At 36.4% G+C, this 22,348-nt stretch overlaps 1 protein-coding gene across 6 annotated transcripts in view; it reads left to right on the forward strand.

The window, feature by feature from the left end:
- The first annotated feature begins 604 nt into the window (after positions 1 to 604).
- The window catches only part of LOC118268768 (protein cycle), a 48,555-nt gene continuing 26,811 nt past the window's right edge, over positions 605 to 22,348 (forward strand). Inside the window, exons 1-2 of one of the 6 annotated variants that reach the window (XM_035583465.2) lie at positions 605 to 891; positions 6,953 to 7,012. In XM_035583465.2, the coding sequence (XP_035439358.1) occupies positions 6,990 to 7,012 (23 nt within the window). In that variant the 5' untranslated portion in view covers positions 605 to 891; positions 6,953 to 6,989. Of the gene's footprint in view, positions 892 to 6,952; positions 7,013 to 13,115; positions 14,167 to 22,348 lie in introns of those variants that run through there. The other 5 variants (XM_035583450.2, XM_035583424.2, XM_035583433.2 and 2 more) reach the window with 5 other exon arrangements.

Consider the following 22,348-nt stretch of genomic DNA (forward strand, 5'->3'; position numbering starts at 1 on the left):
AAAAGTAGGGTCACACCCTATTCATGAGTTCTTTAAGAACTGGCGAAATGTAGGTATCACCGCTGTTACCTGAAACCTACCCATATTTCGTTTCCCTTTTGTTACCAAACTATCTAGCACACTAATTTAGTTGAAAAAATGGGGGATACCTGGAATGTTTTTCGGGAGTTTTTAAATGGGTAGGTAATAATTCTATAATTGTATGCGCGTGCGCCGTCCCGCCCCCATCTTAGATAGATATGGTTTTATACAATATCTCCTTTCATAAACTTACTACAAACTCGACACAAACGCTTACAATTTATGTTTGGACAACTTTTATGTAAAATTAATCATTTTGGCCCCAGAGTATAGCGATGAAAACTTAGGAAAAAAAAATTGTTAATTTTCACACCAGCGAAACTAGAATAAACAACGCAAATTTTTATCTTATAGGTCTAACGCACATGATTGTGTTAAATTGGCACATGATTGTGATTTTCCAGCACCCTGGCACTAAAACCATCGATTTTACATTAAAAGTTGTCCAGGCACATTTTATGCTTACATTGTAGTGTTGTAACAATTAAAGTTGACGAAACGCGCTCAGTTTGACGTTTGTCGAAATGTAAACTTGTGTGATTGTGTGTGTGCCGAACGCAGTAAAGTGTATTTTTCATCTTTTCTTGACAGGTTTAATTACATAAAACTTTGATAAAAGTGCTTCTAAATTAATATTTTGTATAGTCCTGATTACCAAAACGTGATTGATACTTTCAGTGTTACTTTGGCAAAGTTTGAACCAGTTCAGTGTTAACAATTAGACAAAATAATAAGTTCTTGAAGTTTCCATGCTTTATATCAAGGAATGGCAGATTTTCCCAACGAGTCTAAAACTTCACAGTGTGACCAGTAAGTGGCCAAAATTTTAATTTTTATTTCCTAGACACTAAACTGCTATACGTCAGCTGTAACAGTAATTATCGCGCTACTACCAGAGTCTCTTGTTGGTTCCTATTTGACAAAACATTTTGGAATTGTTTTTGAATTGAATGTCATAAACTTTGGTATAGGTACTATCTTCTCATTATCTTAATGTAGTCTGTCCACATAATGTGATATACATAATAATACGTAATTAATTATTATTGATGAACTAAGTCCAGGCAACTTGAACATCATACAAGGACAAAAGTTTGACAACAATAAAATTAGTTTATCTGCAAGACATTCAGGCAAGTAGTAGTATGTATGTGAGAGTATATAAGTACATACTGACTGGTCAATTTATTCATAAGATTTATTTATTTCAATGTGCTTGTTTTCAAATAGGTTTATTGTTCTGTTTTTCTATTTACCACGCATATGTTTGAATTGATTAAATGGCAAAAACAAAGTATAGGAATCACTCAACTCGAACTTAAACTAATGCTACCTGGAAGGTCATACAGATGGTATGAATAGTATTAATAACTTTTATGTAACTAATAATATGAGGCAAGCATTTGTTTTGTGTGAAGTGTGCTAAGCTAACTTAATAGAGTTGTAAATAGTGACCTTGGTTCTAGGAAGTTTAATAAAGTCTAGCACTTCTAAACACTTTTCTTAACAAGCATTAAAAGTTTCATGAAATGATAGAAATTATGTTAAGAAGTATTAAATCTTGAAAATCGGAAGAAATGAAATGTATAAACTTATTACCGATGAAGATAGGAAGGTACTAAAGAGGAAGACAATACTTTTAAAAGCTACAATTAAATTTTATTATTATTATTATATCATTGAAAGCATTGTGAAATATTTTTTCTAAGATGTTATTTTTATGAGACAAATGTTATTTAGCGCATATGTATACTAATTTTTACTTAGTAGCACTGGATTAAACTTCTTTTTTCTTGTGTCTGAATTCATTTGATTCAAATCTGTCCGTAAAACAGATCTTGACCAATCCAAACAAAATAGGGTTTTAAGATCTATCTCAAGACAGCATATGTTATGTGAATGTTAAATTCCTGAATTTAATTTATGACCAAATTTAAATAAAGATTATTTTCACAGTACAACATGTTTTGTTCATTTGTGGATAAAAGAAGCCGCTACATGTAGATCACTTTCAGCCGGCCGGGCTGGAAGTGGCCTGTGAATGGGGGAGGCTAATGATCCATAGTACACATATAGATGATAGCTGATGCTATATGTGTACTGAAAATGTGTTTGAAAAGAACAACAATTAACAAACACCTAACGAGAATTTTTATTAAATTTTTTCTTTATTTTAGTTTTAAATTTGTTTTTATTCCTTTTTAAGTTGTATATATAAAATAAATGTAACTATAAATATTGCAAAATAAAACAAATTATACAATTTCAAATTCATTTTGAGCTTGTCGTTACTCGAAGCAATGCTTATAGTTATTAAAAATTAGTATGACATTCATTTTGATTAAATAACTACTTTGAAACCTAAAATGTAATATCTAAATGGAAAACAGAGCTCCACTATATATGAACTTGACGTAGTTTACGAATCAGATGAGAGTTAAAACTCCAATTTTACTTGACTTAAATAATTTTAATATTATTAATGATTAGGCTCTTATGTGTGGCTCAATACAACTTAAATCAAATATATCTACCAACCAAACCAAAGTAAGGACCCAAAAATATTTCCACCTCTACTGAAATGTATGAAATGCTTTTTTAATATTTAAAGTAGCTACACAAAACCCGCTTTTTAATTCATTTATATTACAAGCTTTATAGCTTGATTAAAATCCTAGCGTGATATATATCGTTTGGTTATTGATAAAAAAAAACAACACACTGTCCGTTGGTCACTGTATAACAGTCGCAACTGCCTGGCCGAGCGCACAGCGAGATTAAGGCGCGTAGGCAGAGCTGGCTGCAGACTACCTAGCGGGTTTACCGGGGCTCCGGCTCGAAAAGCAGGAGTAGGAACGGGGTGGTTTTTAGTCAGTAAGAGTCTGACACTCCCTCTCGCTTTGCCTAAGCCGGGAGAAGTCATTGGATGATTTTCCCCCTCAAAAAAAAGACAAGCAACTTATAGTTAGACTTCCCTAATTCTTGTAGCGCCGTCGCCGCTCTATGGACAGTTATCGATACGCGGCTCGCGGCACCTCTCTGTAACCTGGCGCCCTAGACGGTTGCCTAGTTTTCCTTAAGGATAGTTAATATGACTTTGTGAATAGGTGTGCTTCGTTTCTATTAGTTTAGAATAATCTGTAATAGGAAATCCTGGAACACTTACTGCAAAAAGGATCCTTTGAACCGTTTTCTAAAACTGGCACTGGTCTGGATGAACTTTTGCTAGCACGCAACCGCAAGCCACCCCGAACACCATCGGTCTTGCCAAGCGTGTAAACATACTATCTATTAACTACGGTTGAAGTCGAATAACTTGTTTCCATCAGTTTCTAAGCTTCTAATAATCTAATAGTAATTTAGAATGGAAGTTAGTTGCTCTCAATAAGTCTCGTTCGCCACGTTCAATGGACGGATTTGCAGAACGACCAGGGCGCTAACTTTTGAAAACAATATCAATTTCAACGGCACGCCTTTTATCCCCAAAGGAAAAGGCGGAAGAGCACATTACGGCACGTAATGCGACTGTACAATGTACATCCACTTTTCACCAATTATTTTATAAGTCCCATGTAATAGGGGGTGAGCCTATTGCCATATGCTGAATACAATTCCGGACGCCGTGCTACGAAATACCGAAAAAAGCCCAGTAATATTTTGCCCGACACGGGAATCGAATTCGGTTCAATTCGACGAGGCATTCAATTTAATTTCACTTCAATTTTTAATTTAATTTCAATTGATTATAGTTAACTATTATTTCAATTCTAACTATTTTAATTATAACTATTAATATTAGTATCAATTTCAATATCTAGTTCAATTTAATTTCAATCTAATAAACTCTCAATAATTATAATTATTTAATGGGAAAACTATACAACCCCAATCGTACCTGTTAAAATTAATAGTATTCAGAAATTCAATACAATTTAGTTCCTTTAATATCCACGCAATACAGATGCAATGGGCGCTAGTGTTGCAACTTAAGAGTACGAAAATTCACAAATCACGATAATGTCAATGTGGATAGATCGAAATTGGATTCAAGAGTAAGCGCGCTGATCAGAGTGGTCCTGATCTTTGATAAGCCGGCGTGATTTTGTTTGTAAAGGTATATCAGCAACGACTATAGCTTGATAATTAGGTATGATTAGATTATACGGTAAGTTTGATACGGCTGCAATTTTTGCATAGGTACAGTTATCAGCCAGCTCCTCCGCTTGATACCAATACACTCGAACTGAATTAGGTAAATCTTTCAGTACCTAGTTCCTATAAGCGTTTTACTATGCATAACAAAAAAATCTGTACAGAGATAACTAGAATATAGACAGAGAATAACTACCTGTATATTGTGCAAAACCAGAGGGTTTTGCATCGATGTATCGTTCTGAATCCTATTTTAAAAGTCGTAACTAGTTAGCTAATTTCATTTTTTTGTAAAGTCTACAGGCCTGTACTTTCATAGCAGTGGGTAGCGAAAGTTCTAATCCCATGAGAGATAAGAACATGAGGCAGGGTCGTCACGCCATTCACTCTTCCAGCATAAGTCGTGTTATATCTGACTTCATTCCTGGTCGACCCAGGTGCTTCGAAACACTCATACCAAACTGTACCAAAGGTGCTTTTCCATCTGAGATGTGTTATGTAGCTATGCTACGAAAATGTAATGTAATGACTAAGCTGTGAAACTATGTGGCCGTTTCCACTGATACAATGGTAGCTATGCGAGGAAGATGCGCAGCTCGAGTATACGATGTGTCGATAGTCATGCAAAAAACATAGCTTAGCTGAGTCTGTTTCCACCAGTGCTAAGCTTATGTGTACCAATGAATATACCTAACTCACTATACATAATAACAAGTGACGATGTTTGGGAATATTGGTAGGTAGTTAGGTACCTATCTACAAAAATTAGTTAAGACCTTTTTGACTGAATGATGTCTGACTTTTTTTTATTTCTATAGAAAACGTAAACTCGGTACTAGACAAAAGACGCATCTCTATTTGTTAATATGAATATCTACCCTACTATAAAGTACACTTTTGTTTATTTACTCAAAGAAATGTTTCACTGTCTGTTTGCCGATGGAAGACACTCGACTCTCGCCCCAACAACTCAACAGAATATTGGAAAACTTGTGTTTAGATATATCTTGAAACTTTATATTCATGTATCTCGTCATACGGCATGGTTATTGTAACTACATAGTACATATAACTATGGTATTGGTATGTAATTCTTTATGTAAGGTGGATGGCGATTCTCTGATTTTTATTCTGAATTCTTACTTAAATTGGCGTTATCCATTATCTCTGCCTACCCCATGGGAGACAGGCGTGGTTATGTATGTATGTATTCTCACTTAAACAGTGTTAACTATTGATAAAATCTATTTTATAACCAATACGATTTGTACTTGGGTAGTTAGTTAAATTGTTCCAATAAATACATGTTTCATCGACCCTTGCAAGTAAGAGTCCATTAAACTTTCTGTTTATATTTTGTAAATCTTTATATCGTACCTTAACCTGTTGACTCTCGGTATACTAATACATTTTACATACGCGTAAAGCTAAATACGTACGTTAAGTTTTTATTTTTTACAATTCATGTGCTTGTTCTATTGGCCAAGACCAAGATACTTAGTTCTGGACTGGAAATAAATCGCGATTAAAGGATCAATGGAGTGCTAATTGGTCTGTATATATCCAAGACACAAGGAACTTTGGTCTCGTAGCTATGTGCGAGAAAGACCCGAACATCCTTGACCTGTCTAAATATCGTACCAAACCAAATTAACTAGGTATAGGGGAAAAGTCTCGCGTTCCCCATGACCAGAGTTGAACTCGCCGGTCAACTGTCTTGCATCTAGAAGGTTTTCTAATTCTGAATATTTCCTTAGCCGCGTAGACTTGTTGACAAGTAAGTATGAATAAATCAATAATTTATATAGCACAAGGCGTACGATTTCCTCACCCAGATTATGACGCGATCGTGGAATGCTTCTATCCTTTGCGTCGCAAGCTTTTCTTGGTGCTACAACAACAGTACGCAGTGTCATGAGTAGGTATAGCTAGGAACTAAAAAAACATAATTTACGTTGATCTTAATTCGATTCGGTTAGATTATTGACAACCAGTTTCGGTATTCTATGGCGGATATGCTATTCGTTAAAATAACCGGGGGGCACGGCAGTGCCGTGGTCATGTCGAACAAATAAATGGTTACCATCCATTCTCGAAATCGATTTGGCTACCGAATGAAATCTGAAAAACATTGATGTTTAAGTCGATCTATTTAGTTATGTAAAGGATTTTCAATATTGATATAACTACCTAATATTAGATAGCTAACGTAATAAGAATAGGAAAGACAGAAGAACTCTTAAGCAGTGACTAAATAAATTAACCGACTTGGTATTGAACCGACATATTATATAGATCTCAACAACTTTTAACGGCAAAAAAACTAGACACTTGGTTTTTGACATAATGTTTTTATTGGAATTGAATTTGAATATTTAGATATTAGATCAGAGTTAGATTTAGATTTCAGCCAAGATCCACCTACAACTCTTCTCCGTATAAAGCTTTTTGCGACCAATCCTTGTTATAGACGTCCATTTGGAAATTAACGTATTAATGAAGATTAACTGGTTTATTACTCCTTTCCTCTACAACTTGCTACTGTGTCAAGTCCATTTACATCAATAGGTTTCATGGAAATGCTACCAGCCAGCCTGCACGCCAGATATAGTACAGCATAACAGATATAACGTAGTGCTAGCCGCAGTACTAGTCCAGGGTCTCTCCCTGGGTGTCGCCAGTCGCCAGCCAAGTTAAGTCGCCACTCTGCCTGTTGCAGGTGACGGCGGCGGCGCCGACACACGCGGCGCGACCTCATGACGCGCTACAGACACATCAGGTACATTACCCTGCCGTCCTTTCTCTAAGTGCCATCTCTTACACTGACGTTTAGAGAACTGACGACCTGCCATTGATGCTTTATCTTTGTTTCTTGTGTTGGTTTTACAGCTCATGTTTTTCCTCAGACCCAAGAAAAAGACAGCAAAATATAATCAACGTATATGTTGCTGCTACGTAATTTTATTGTAATAAATATCACGCAAAATTTTGTCCAAAGTTGCCCCACACTAGTATTTTCTCCTGTGTCGTGGGTACGTTTACAAACATACAAGTTCATATACACATGATACCCAAACCCGAAAAAACAATTTGTGGAACACACAAAGAGTTGCTCCATGCGAAAATCAAACTAGGTACATGTTTATGCAGTCAATTTACGTAATTATAATTACTACTTCACATAAACCCTATAGCTAACACTAGAACAGCAGGGTAACAGATCACTGATTAGTTGGCAATACACCGCCATAGGTACGTAACATCGAGACGTAGTTAGCACGTCCGCATCTGCGCCAACTGATGAACATTAATCCGCTTAAATTGTACATGTGTGCAATTTTGTCTGCGGATCATCTATGACCCATCAACTTATGCCGTTGGCTCGGCGAGGGTGTGGTGAAAAAGGGAAACATGGAGGTTTTGGAGAATCATATTGATTCTGTTAACTGTTAATTGATGGGTACAATATAATTTATAATCGTATAACAACTTTTGATGTTACCTATTTCTATGATTTAAATTAAATATCTAAATAATCTCAGTAATCTTCCAACTCAACACTACCTTCCATTAGATAATTTTAGAACACCTTATATAACAGAGTAGGTAGTAACTATAAGATAACAATTTGTTTATTCAATGAAAATGTAATAAAATAATACAATCTTTCATTAAACTCTGAATTGACGTACACCAAAAAATAAAATAAAACAATAATGGAAAATTAAGTAACGTACGCTTTCAATTAACTTTTTGTTTGGTACATTGTAGCGATCAATCAGATTTCATTTATATTCTTATTATTATTTACTAATTTTTGCACGCGTCTTCGTCCGCGTGGAATAACTACAGTATTTGGGATTTATCGATATCGAAATTGAGAAAGGCTATAAGGCTATAAACATCACGCTACTATCAGTAGGTGGAGAGCAGCAGGTGAAACCGCGCGAGAACATCTTTCAGTAGTTTCAACTTAAACCGATAGATAAACATGGCCTCTAAACCATAAAAAGGACAGTCAAGCCCATTCTTGCGAAGAAAGATTCTTTCCTAACATCATTTTATAACTTTAGCTTTTTCTCTCGTAATTTACAGAACGTACAATTACGTAGCCGTGTTCACTGTGCAAAAATATACTTTCATTCAATGTCATCCCAAAAATAGCCATTTTTGTAGGAAGCCCGCCTCCGCCGACCGACCTTTGCCACTGACTTTCACGCTGGCGTAAATGAGTCATAACTTTATTCAAGTTCACTTAGGGCTTTTGTAACAGAACTTTGTTGAGCATAACAACTATACAATACATTCTTTATAATGTTATGGTTATGTCATGTTTATTCAGTAAATAGGCCACGGATGTTTTCTCTCAGGTTCGCGATTTCAAGTTTTTCGAACAAGTCGATTTCCAAAAAGGTTCTACAGCCGTAGAGGACATATTATATAGTTACATCACGCTCCGCCAGATAGAGAACTAATAATATCAGTCATTGTGTCTGTCTAGTATTTGTGGTTGGTTATGAGAAAGGCTTTGCTCCAATCGAAACCATATATTGGAGTCCCTCAAATGAAGAAGCCATATCGAGTGCAGATGCATGTACGTATAGGTGTCTTAAGACTCCAGGAATTACGCGTTCGAGAAAGTGTTTAGGCACTTGGATTGGAACTAGACGGATGTAGCATCAACATCCATGACTCTGTCTCGATATAGTGGTCATCATCAAGGCAGAGTCATTAAGGAACTTCAATACTGTATTCAGCATCCTCAATAATTTTTCTCAATACCGCCATTGGAAACGACATCCTCAAAATTGTAGACCATCATACAAATTACAAACCTTGGACAGGTTGCCCAGTTAGGTGTGCAAGTTCTACATTAACAAAGATTTGGCCCTGAGCTGCGTCTTCAGTTCTTTGTATCCGACTATTGGAATTAGCGTTGCGGATATCGTTCTTGTCACCTTCTCACCTTGGCCAAGTTTCATAATAAACTAGCTACTCCCGTGTGGTTTTACCGCTACCCAGCTTCTATTCATCGTAGTCCGTAGCGTGATGTTACATAGCCTATGGCCTCGATAAATGGACTATTGAAAACAAAAAGATTATTTCGAAATTGGCACGTTCAAACAAACACTCTTCAGCTTTGTATATTACTATAGATTGGATCTTCTTTCTGTGTGAGTCTGTGACTATTTGTGAGCGTGGTTCCGTCAGAGACATGGATCACGGCCAGTGCGGAGCCCGCGGGAGGCTGGCTGCGAGTGACATCCCATGATATGTGTTTGTGCAATGTTACCTGTCTGTCCCAGTGTCTCCTGCCTGACTACTTAATAAGTATCTGCGCTATTTGTTGTTAGTTGTTTCTATTCTTCTGTGATGATTACGAAAGGATGGTGTTTATAGATAAATAAATAACTCGATACAAAAACGCTTCAACATTGTTTTTATTATAAGATGACAAATGAACAGATTGATCAGTTGATGGTAAAATTGGTAAGCAATTGGCGCCGCCCATCGACACCCACAACACCAGTGGAGATAGGTATAAGGGCATTGCTAGCCTTTGGTGAGTTCGGGTTCTGAGGATTGAAATCGACATTTTTATGTTGATGTAGGTATATAAAAGGTGATGATATTACACAATACATAATTTTTGTTTACGGGATTTCCCAGTTATCGATAAATAAGTACGTGCGAGTATCTATTGGAGATAAGTTATTATTTAGGCTATCTAGTGCCTGGTACAGTAGTACATTGAAATGAAATAGATATGACTAGTTTCGGGCAGTATCGACACTAGGGTCGGTCGTGGATGTATAGAAGCTGCGGGGCGGGGGGGGGGGGCTGGTGTAGGGTGAGGGTACGGCGACGCGGGGTGGTGTCACCAGCAGACGCAACAGGTATCTATATATTGTTCTCGTTGCTCATTGCCAGGGAAATGCGCACCATCGTAAACAATCTCTTTCACTGTATATTTAATTACAGATTGTTATTAGAATTAATTTCTAAACGTCTCCGTTTAAATTGGGCAACTGTTGTAAATTGTAATACTGGTGCTCGTCACGTTCATATCAAAAAAGGAATTGTATTTAGTAAATAACTTTCGTATTATTCGTGTTATGGTAACTATGTGGTATAGTACGGTAAATAAGTAATTGTTTTTGTTTACTTCTAGTTTGCTCGACTGTTTGCCTGACTGTGTATACAGGAGCCGAGCCGACTAGGGCCGGATGTTGAACTAGGCTCGTACGATGTTGCGGTGTGGCGCCTACCATGTTACCCTTTACGGTTACTCAAAATTATTTATTTCAAATAGACCAGGAAGGTACTTTTGAACGTCAAAGCAAATATAATAATATTAATAACGTCTGTCTGTCGGTCAGTCCTCTAGTGAAGCTATTTGCTTGTTCCAAAGTGTCTCGTGTATCTTAAAGTCTATGCCAAATTATTTTATCACGAATAATAATTCTGATATCCATAATATATACAGTCCGTTGTAAAATGAAACCATTTCACTATTCTAAAAGCTTTGCACTCTGTTGGTCTGTTACGAATATTGGTAAAATGTTGTTTTGTTGTGTTTGCACGGTTGTGGAACACCATCCACGAATTCAAACATTTTTCATAACTTTCATTACGCGTGTGTGTGTGTTTTTCGATACTTCGTTTTAGGCTCTATTTCACTTCTGTGCAAATATCAATCGTGTACGTATAAATAAAAATCCATTAGTTTCTTTGTAATTGGAAATTGGAAGAGTATTGAGAATATCAGGAACTCAATCGCTCGGGGCAGCGGGGGTGTGGGATGTCCGACCATATTGCTTCGATGTTTTACCTCGCACTGACCGATGTCTCTGAGAGCTGTGTTAAGATAGTGCAAGTTTTCTTTACTTTTTGCTGCTTTCATTTATACCTACAACATTTTTATACTTTATCTTATTTTGAAGCTAATTCTTGACTCTGTTTACGGGACCTAATAACTTGTCTCGTAAGGTGAGTGTCCACCACAGATGGGACCAAGTAGGGCTGATGCTCGATCCGCAGCTGCGGACAACATAACAGATAACCGCTCCAGCTCAAAGCAAGAGAAGGAACGGGCTGGTTTTTAGTCAGTAAGAGTCTGACACTCCTTTTCGCCTCACCCAAGGCGGGAGAGTTATTGGACGATTTTTCCCCCTCAAAAAAAGATGATATGACTGTTGTAGACTGTTGTGACTGTCATAAGGACTATTCAAATATTCCCAACTAGGTTTCGAGGCCTTATCAGAGATGTGTGTTATGAAATCCAAATAAATAAATAAATAATAGAGAATATGTCGACCTTATTTTGGATGTATCCAAGGTCAATTTAGTTCAACAACATATTGTACATTTATATACGATTTCACTACAAAATATCGATGGCCGTCGCTTTTATTATTGAGAAGCCTTAGAGTTAATCCGATACAGTACGAAGGTAACAGTAATTCGGTGTTGGCTGGTAATTGGTTTGCGAAAATGGCGTAGGTCGGGTGGCAGGTGCTGCGTACGTTCACCATTCATAATGAAGGGCTATCGTCAGAATTTTCCGCCAGGGATGTGTACGCGTTAATGGCTTTTCCACCAGCAATATGTTGTGTAGCTATGCTACGAAGATGCGCAGCTCGAGTTTACAGTGTATCGATAGTAGTATACAAGCATCCATAGCACACAACCCATCCAAGCTCACATCCATAGCACGCATTTTTCCGTATAAAAAATAGCCTCGCTGAGTCCGTTACCAGTGCCATGTTATCGGTACCAATAAATATGATTGGGTGGAAGCCAAAGGCATTCACAACAACGTAGCATAGCACATCTCTGGTGGTAAAGCACTACTAACTATGGTGTGTTGCTTTATAAAAATTAGCTAAAATCACATTCAGACAGGTATAGGCTTTAAATTTTTGACAGCTACATTGATTAGACAAACAGAACCTCACGCTACATTATTTGCTGACGAGCACCAAGACGTTGGTCCTCACTGAAGACCCTTATCTTTGCCCTGCTACCAGTTAAAATTTTTTAAATATTTTTATTTTTATTTTGTAAGCCTTGTTTCTGAGGTGTTTCTATCCAGGCACGTCAATAGATATATTAATGGAACACCACATAGGCATTTCAAAAAGTATTGGTCTTAATTTTAATTCACTGTATTCAGGGCGTATCGTTCCTTTATATTAAATACTTTGTACTATTCTTGTTTGATTCGTAAATAAATAATGATGATGTGATGTTACTCTATCGCCACCATTGATGGAATTGATTAATTACCACTTAAGAGTGCATTGATAAGGAACCAGTTCTTGTCTATAGTTCAAGTAATGAAGCACTTCATGCTTGTGTTTGTTTCATGAGTGTTGCTGCTGTTGGCTTACTAATATTAAAATGCGAAAGTTTGTGAGTTTGTGTGTATATTTGTTACTCAATCACGTTAAAAAGGCTGAAGGGTCTGACGTTAAATTGGTTATCACAAAGCAAGCGCGGTCAAGCAGTACAACGCGCGCCGCGCTACAAAGTCATTACGCGATCTTAGTAATACCTCTGCACCTCGCTCCACCTCGCTATGCACTCTGCATATAAGAGTCAGTGCGTTTTGTTCGGTTGCATAATATTACGTTATGTTTACTAGTTGCAGGCGGCACGTGTAAGCCAACTATTAGACGTCTCGTGATTGCAACGTCTCCGAACTGCATATCCATTACTTGTTCGATTTCAGACAAGTGGGACCGTTTCTGTATTGGCCGCGCGCTGGACTAGCTGCATTTAGATTCTATCACCGTAGGCCGGTATCGGGTGGTTGTTGGTGAAGGGCAGGTTCAGGGCCACGCTGCGTCATCGCGATGCACTTTTAGCCGTTCATGATTGCGCTACGAGTGCAGCATTATATTATTGCCTGCTAGCTTGTAGGAAGTGATATCGAGCGCGCTTCTCATTCCCCTCGACTCCTTGTAGTTTTATCAAATATTGACGAGATCTGTTGTGTTTTGTGGGTAAAGTGTGAAGTTAACCAAAATTTTACCAAAATTCAATGTTCATAAAAGTGACAAAATTCGATGAAAACAGTGATTATTAGTGAAAAGTGAAACGAAATAGCTAGATTTTTTTCTAATAGATTGTACTGTGAAAAATAATAAATTGTACTGTGGGCTTCAGAGAGGATTATAGAGTGAGCGTATTGCGTCAGTGTTAGGAAGCGCGCCGGTAGAGCAGTGTAATCGGATCAGTGCAACCCTGCACCTGGAGGCCCGCCGCGGCCCCGCGCTGCTCTCCGCTGCTCTCCGCTGCGCCGCAGACTAGTTTTGTTTTCCACCCGCACTATCCGAACCAGTACCAGTAATCACTACCACCGCTCGCAGTCTGTAGTCTGTTCATTAAATGTTTGCGACAGGAAAATCGTTGCGACGAATGTTTAAAGAGTGTCTTGAACAGTTGGGTGGGATATGTATAGGTACGCCCCTAACCGGAAAAGTTACAAGTAGGCGGGCGCAGTGTTTTTACTGATACTTTATTGTTATATCTAATCACGTGAGGTTCTCTATTCGTGCTAACATTCGTGCTATGTTTAAACAGATTAACATGAAGTAGGTACATTCTACGAGGGCAATTTTATTAACGAATAAGTTATGGATTATGATATTAAGTTGGGGTTGTAGAACTTTTCCCGGGGTGATGGTAGTAGGTACCTAGATTGCGAGCGGAGCGCGTCGCCTGGTTAGTGCGTGTGTCCCGGCCGCGGTATCGTTGCTAGTCGCGGTCGGCAGTCGGGTGTGACATCGTCGCGCGGAGTGGTCGCATGTGTCGCGCGTCACGCGGCCGCGGCATGGCGCGCGAGTACGCGCGAGTGCATGAGTTCTACCTGCCGCTGCATGAGCTGCAGCCGCCCGCGCAGCACTATCATCCGTATGACCTGCATCCGTGAGTACTGACCAAGTGACATCAGACCCCACACATTACTTACATACACCGATTGACTTATAAATTATTTCTCACAAATAATAAGTTGCATACTCATATTTCAATTGATACTTACTAAGCCTTTGATAGGTAAGCATAAAATAAATAATGTTGCTTTAGTGTAGGTATAAAAAGTTTTAAATTCCTGTTAGTACCTATCTAATAGGTTCTTACTTAGCCCCTTACTGTTTTACTATCGTCAGTAGAATAAATGCTGAAACTACAATAAATCAATAGTTAGGGAATATTATTATGTTTCCGATCGTTAATGTGTATTGAGTGGACAAGCCGTAATGGCACATATTAATTATGCTACAATGTGCAATAAGTATCTATTTGCTACAGTGTACACAATTTAATCACAGTTTCACGGGTAATGGTTGTGTTGTGTGTAGTGTGAGAACTAGTGTTGGGTATAGAGCAGAAGCCGGTGCCTGCCGCTCATTTGCCTCTTATAATTATTACGAGTAACCATGCTGACGATTTGTTTATACGTACAAAATGTGCAATGTTCATGAACCATCGATATTAAATTTAGCAATGGTCGTCAGCAAAGATATTTGCAATCTACTGTTTCCATTCATTCCATTTCCATTCCAAAAAGTTTTATTAACTGCATAGCAATACAAACATAAGGGGATCCGGTATTCAAACAATAATACACAAATAATGTATGTAAAATTATTTTAAGAAACTTCTCACAAGGTTGATATCCGTTAATAATAACAAATACTTTTTTTGACATGGACACATAATTTTAAATTAATTTAAATAATAATCTATCCTTCGCGTATGGCGGGGTCAATGGTCGGGGAGTGCAGTGGCACAGAATCCAACCTTTTGTAGGTCCTTCAGTTTTAATTATCTTCCAGTTTCCTATAACATGAGATGGGCAGATATAATATTTGGAAACACATTCAATAGTAATAGAATGAAACCTATTGCGAAGACAAATAGTTACCCGAGATCGGAAAAAATAAAAAACTAAAAAATAAGTCTTATGGAAAAATTTCAATCGCAATTGGCAAAGTTAGTAGATAGTAGATTCTAAAAAGATCCACAACTTTTGTGTTTAAACTTTTTATAGGTACATAACAAATACTGAAAATTTGTGCCTATAATAAATACCTACTGGCTTTTCCTCATCTTGTATTTTTTTTAGCGAAAGTTGTGGTGACGTACTATAATAATTAAGCCCTTAAATAATTTATTTTTTTGTTGAAAACATGTAATAATTTTTCCCTCTTAATATCGGAAAAAGTAGTCCGATTTTCCGCTGAAAACAGTTTCATGTCAAAATTTTAAAATAAATATAATTGGTGTCATTCTTATTTGTTGAAAATTGATTTTTGGGAAGTGTATGCAAATAATTACGTAATTGCAAACTTATACAGAAAATGCAAAAAAAGTAACGAAAAGAAAACGTGACGTATAAGAGCATTAATTTAAGCTGTAGAATTACAAAATATTCAGGTTTTATTAAATACATTTTTGTATTTTGTACCTACTCAAAATATACTTTTTTAAGATGTAAAATGAATTATACACCAGTAACTGTAACAATTCATCACGGAAAATGCAACAAAACAAAAGGTAAGGGAGGGGAGTCCGTGAACGCTTTGAGTTGAAAAATATTACGTCAAAAATCAGCTTAAAACGCTATTACGCTTCTTGTTTATTGAAATCTGAACAAAGTTTTACATTGGTGTTGAAAATGCAAAAAAAAACTCGAATACGATAGGTTTTGTTTTATTTTTACGTGTCTCTGTGCAGATTTTCAGAATAGCAAGCACATCTACATAGTAATATATGTATATGAAGCTGAAAAGTTTGTTTGTTTGAATGCGCTAATCTCTGTTACTACCGGTCCGATTTGAATAATTATTCTTGTGTTGGATAGTCCTTTTTTGCGAGAGATTATAGGGTTAAGGGGTAAAATATCACGCTATTATGAATAGAAGCAGATTGGGTGAAATCGCCAGTATAGAGCTTTAATAAAAGAAAATTAACTGTTGTTTTATGACTATGATGAAAATTAAAATTAGTTTTTCACGTGGTATTTATTATGTTCACTGCGTACGAACGTGGGAAAATGCAATTATAATAGGCCCTTGCTCCCCTTTGGTTCACATAATATTCCTGCTGTTATAATAAGTTATCCTAACAATAACGAACATGACTGAACAGTAATTAACCAAATCCGTTTAGCGAGTTTTGCGCTTAGCAGTAGATAACTACAGTATATGTATATCAATTAATTTTTACCGACTTCACACGACAGGGAGGTACTATATTCGACTTTTTTATATTTAGTACTCCGAAACCAAAGTAAATTAGCCCTATTATTTATATAAGTACTAGCGACCCGCCCAGCTTCGCATGGGTGCAATGGTGATATATTATTTATGTATTAAACAAATACCCATCTTCTTGAATCCCTCTATCTATTTAAAAAAAAACCGCATCAAAATCCGTTGCGTAGTTTTACTATGTAGTGATATTGATATTCCTCCTACAACAGGCTAGTTTCCTACTAGTCAAATTCAATACCTACTTAAAATTTCGAAACGTCAAAAACGATGTTTTCTATGAACATTGTATGAAATACTCTATTATGATGTTATCAGATTTTTTTTTACGTCAAATAGTAGACTTATTTCTAGAAATTTAGCTAGAAAAAATCGTAAATTAAGTAGTTTATCAAATTTATGAATGAGAATGTGATTATTTTTGAATATTTTATTGTATTGAAAAGTTGTAATAATTTATTTTTGACCCAGTCATCAAAAAAGTATATTTTAAAAACACAATAGGGATATTGTGTTTCTAAAATATATTTTTTTCGTTCAGTACAATACTCGGAACGCGATATCGATGAAATAGTTATTATGTTAAATATTTTAAACCAATACTAAAAGCAAGTTACGAATAATAAATACCTAGTTTAAAAATAGAGTGAACAAACTAATCACATTGAGACTAGTCTATGACCAAACAATATAATGTAAAAACGTAGAGGAAAATAATAACAGATATTGAATGCTTTGTTATCGGCAACTATGCATGAAACCATGGCGTTATAAATAGTATAAGTGTTTGTGTAATTAAGGTACTTAATAGGACTACAGGAAACACAGGTTGAAACTGGGAAAAAGATTGAAGGAAATTGTGAATAATGTTATCCCACTAATGTTATAAATGCGGAAGTTTGTATGTTTACTTGTTTGTGACTCCTTCACGTCAAAACGGCTGAAGGGATCGAAATAAAATGTGGCATAAGAGTAGTTATGGTCTGGAATATACGGATACTCGCCCGTCATTGATCGAGATTATTTTCACAACCAATGACATGGTGGACCGCGATCGAGCTCACTTTAAAAGTTGCGAATTGACAATTACAGAATAGCCTAGTAGTTATCGTTTGTTTCCACTACATTGTAGCTGTCACATTATTATCAGCCTATAAGTGGCCACTGCTGACCAACGACCTCTTCTGACAGGGTGAAGGTTTGAGCATTAATGGCCGCATAGCTCATTGCGGATCCGCACACATAATCCGCGTCCACCTAAAATCTAATCTTTCTATTATCAATAAATAATACGTCATCATGATACGAGTCATGCTCATAGTTACGTACGTGTTACGTGACTTCCAAGCTACGTCAGTGTGTAGTCAGTGTTCACGAATTCGAAAAACATTGTTCCAGTTTCCATTGATAACTACAACGGTATTTAGGCGGACTTGGAGTTTAAAAAAGCCTTTGTCGAAGTTTTGTGTTGTCTGGATTCAAAAAAAGTTTGCAGTTAACGAGTTTTCAGTTTTATATTTTCACTGAATAATTGTATGAGGTAATAGTATTGTGAGGATATTTTTGTAGTAACTATCGTGAGACGTACTAAATTAACTACAAATATTAAGTAGCGTAGCGCACGTCGCCGCGTCTGCGCGCGCTGTTCATGATGAAGAGTCCCTCTGTGACTCGAAACTAGTAGAGCTTTTCTCTATTATTTTACGTGAGTAAACCGTGATTTATTAGTTAATATTTTGAGGATATTGATAAATATAAATTTTTCGTTATTTGATGTCGTTTTCGTGGTTTTCGAGTGTGGTATAACCGATAGTGTTGTCAAAGTTTAAATGCAAGATGGTTGCTGCTCGAAATTTTCAACTTTTGGTCATGAGCGGCGTTTTCGTGGCTTTGAAGGGTGGTAAAACCAATGGTGTTGTCAAAATGAAAATCCTAGATGGCCACTGCATAAATTGAATTAAAGTAGTTAGTGTAGTATGTATAGTATGATTAGATTTCGTTACAAATAGGTATGTTTAGGCAATAGTAGTATTAGTAGTATTTTAATTTTCTCTTTTATTATTTTTTTTCATTTAAAAAGAAGGATCACACTCCATATTCAATTACGATATTATGTCCTATAGGTATCAAAGTGTCTAAATCTAAAAAAAACATATAAAAAAGTTTAGCATATTTCCTAACTTTAATTAATTACACCGTTGTATGAAAAAATTGCTATGAATAAAAAAATAGTTCAGGCGCTGTTGTGAAAAATTCATTCATATTATTTTATGAACAGATTTAAAAACAATATTTTTATGTTTGAAAACGTAATACTCTTTACACAGAAGCTTTTAATAAAATAATAAATGAAAATACAGAATTTCTCGCCATGTTTGTTGAAATTGTATAAAGTAGCGACGTAAATAGCTACTCCGTATCCGTAGTACCTAAGTTGTCGTGTTTGTGCATTGTCAGTCTCTCTGTGTCATCGTAGTTTTCTAACAGATGAACCGACGTTGATATTATCGTTTTTGTTTGAATATAGGGTTGACTCGAGATACTCTAAAAATTAATGCTCAGAAAAAATCCAAAGCTGACGGGGGTAGTTTACAATATTAGTAAGATGAGTAACGACAGCAATGTACGAGTGACGCTTTTTTTTAAGGTGGGAAGATCTTGACTTTGATAAAGATGATCTCCCGCCTTGATCGACGCGAGAGTGAGTGTCAGACTCTTACTGACTAAAAACCACCCCGTTCCTCCCCCGTTTTTAGGGTTCCGTAGCCAAATGGCAAAAAACGGAACCCTTATAGATTCGTCATGTCTGTCTGTCTGTCCGTCCGTATGTCACAGCCATTTATTTCCGAAACTGTTGGGCCTATATAGTTGAAACTTTGTAGTATGATGTATTTCGGTAACCGCAATTCGAATTTTGAATAAAAATCAATAAATTTTAAAATTAAAGGGGGGCACTCCATACATGGAAATGGAACTGATTCAAAAAAAAATTTTTTTTCAGCTAACATATCCGTGATGGGTGTCTATGGATAGGTCTTTAAAAAAGACATTAAGGTTCCTAAAACCACTTTTCGTCAAAATCAATCGTTTGAAAGTTAGACGCTTCCAAAGTGGAAAAATGAGTGTCCCCCCCCTCTAACTTTTAAAATAAGAGAGTGAGAAAAGTGAAAAAAAATTATGCTGTAGATTTCAATGGAAACTAACAACGAAAATTAGTTTGAACGAGATATCATTATTAGTTTTTGAGAAATAAAACATTTTCAAAAACCGCAAATATAACTTTGTCGTTCATACAAACACTATGTAAAACCAAGTTATTTTACAACTTTTATATTATGTCATCTACTTGCTGCTACGGAACCCTTCATGGGCGAGTCCGACTCGCACTTGGCCGGTTTTTATAGGCGAAGCTCGAGTAAAACCGCTGTAAACGAGACCTTAGGAACGTTAGTTACGTTGCAAACCAGTTGCGTAAATTAAATAGTATTAATGAGGTAATAACACCTCGTTACACGCTGTCAATGTCACAGCCCTGCGGCCCACTGCCATCCACTACCACCCGCTACCACCCCCGGCTCCCTCTGTCACCTTGGTCACCCCTTCATTATTACTTCTCAAATCAATTAAATCTGTAAATAGTTACCAGGATGTCTAAACGAGTTCGGAATGTAACAAATACTTATTGAACGAAGGTGAAAGAATTGGAAGTTTTAATTGGCGTTTTTATTCTAAGTAATAAGTAACGAAATAACATCGTCAGCGATACTCGGATTTCATTGTCACATTGCTTTACCAAGAAACGAAATACGAGGGTCACGCGGAGGGGGGTGCAAAGGTACCAAAATTGTTGTACACCGTGATAATATCGTTTTTGTCCCGAAACAAAATGGTTCTGTCTCGCTAAATAAACATAGAAATAAAATGTTTAAAACTAAAACAACTGGTGAACTATGATAAAAAAAAAAACTTCCAAAAAGAGTACGAACTTATAGTAGTATTCCGTGTTTAAATAGTATTTGTAATTCACGAAGAGGTAATATCGGCATGTGGCGTAAGCCATGCGACTAGTGCTTACAAGGAAAATCTAAAAAAATGGTTTTCTGTGCCCCAAAGCTAGCTTATATTCGTATTGACATAATACAGAACAGATATTAAAAATTTTGTTCTGTATTATGTTGTAAGTGCGTTTACAAATTATAAACAATTTCACATACCTACACAAGACACCCAAACACACATAATACCTACATGCGAGAATGAAATCTACATGTTGCACGGTAGCCGGTCGCCAAATCACCGTGCATGTCATTAATTCTCAATGAATAGCATTGGTAAAATATTATCTATAGATACTAAAATATTAGGTACATAAACATACTACTAATCATAGTATCTATCTATACCTACCTAATATTTTTGTGAATAAGCAAAATTATTGCGGTATTCAATTACATTGTTACAATAATAATAATTGCATGTGCATTAAGTACCTATTTTCATTATGTCAGCGCAACATGACGTATATCCTTGTGTGACATGGAATAATACAAGTACCTAGTAAATTCCATTCTTTGCATACTTAGGTAAAGTTAGGTAATTAATATCAAATCAGAATAAACGAAGATTAAAGAACTATAGGGTAGCTGACTAAATTTTATTTTAATGTCCGTCTTGTAGATTATTTTAAAATATCGTTTTACACACGTATTTTTTATTTTCTTATGAAAACAAATACTTTCCAAGATATATCGATTTGAAATTTCACTTGACGTCACTTCTAGGTACATTTTATATGTAGAAATGACGTATTTGCTCCTACTCCTAAACTTTGATGATCGTTTTATCTAAGTATACAATACTTCTATCAATATACAATCTCATATGACAAAATAAAAAAATACGTGTCTAATATTTTTTCATTTCCTAACAGATGGACTAAATAGATTTTTATTTTTCATGCCCCGTCATCATCCCTATTCCGGATAGGGTCGCTCAATCATGTGCATCATACATAATACTATGTATGTGTGAACTCTGCGCTTTGTGATGTGCAACACGATGACACGATGCCACTGAGTGGTTCCGCGTGCGTCACAAATCACAATCTGTTTGTTTATTTACTATTTATCTATTAATATAGCTTGTCTAGTCGACATTGTGGTGTGGCAATTGTGGGAACTCAAGTACTAGGTATATAGGTACTAGTTATCTACCTGGGTAATTATGGCAATACAATAAAATTGAATGAAATAGGATGTAGGTAGGTACTTCATATGTATCATAATTAAGGATGGAGTAACAAAGTGATTGGTGACTACTCTGTGTCCGCTATGCCTGTGCATCTATGCAGCAGTGCCGTGGACCACGATGATTGTATTATGTGAGCATCACACGATCATTGACCGAGTTATTGGAGCCAAGGCAACTAGCAACAGCTAACGGACGCTTCTTCCATTTTGCTCTCAGATACATTACTTCAAGTACATGCCCAGCTGTCAAGTGGTCTCCAATGCAATGGTCCGGTTACACAGAAACTTGATTGTACGACAATAGTAGGATAAAGACCGTCTGGTTCGCGCACGAAGGGTTCTTATCCGTATTCGTAAAATAATCACCAAAAATTATATTTATTGTACCTGTTTATAATTCTAATGTTAACTGGCTAGGCTACAGAAATATGTACATTTTTTGGGAAAAATATGGCAATCACGTCACGGTGAGGGACGGCTGTCCGAAATGTCCAAAATTTTGTTTCTAATAAATAGTTTAGAAGAAAGTCCGTTAACCTGAAGAAGAACTCCGTTAACCTGGAGAATAACCGTCGTGTGATAATG

The sequence above is a fragment of the Spodoptera frugiperda genome, chromosome 25, assembly GCF_023101765.2.
Source record: "Spodoptera frugiperda isolate SF20-4 chromosome 25, AGI-APGP_CSIRO_Sfru_2.0, whole genome shotgun sequence".
NCBI classification, from domain to species: domain Eukaryota; kingdom Metazoa; phylum Arthropoda; class Insecta; order Lepidoptera; family Noctuidae; genus Spodoptera; species Spodoptera frugiperda.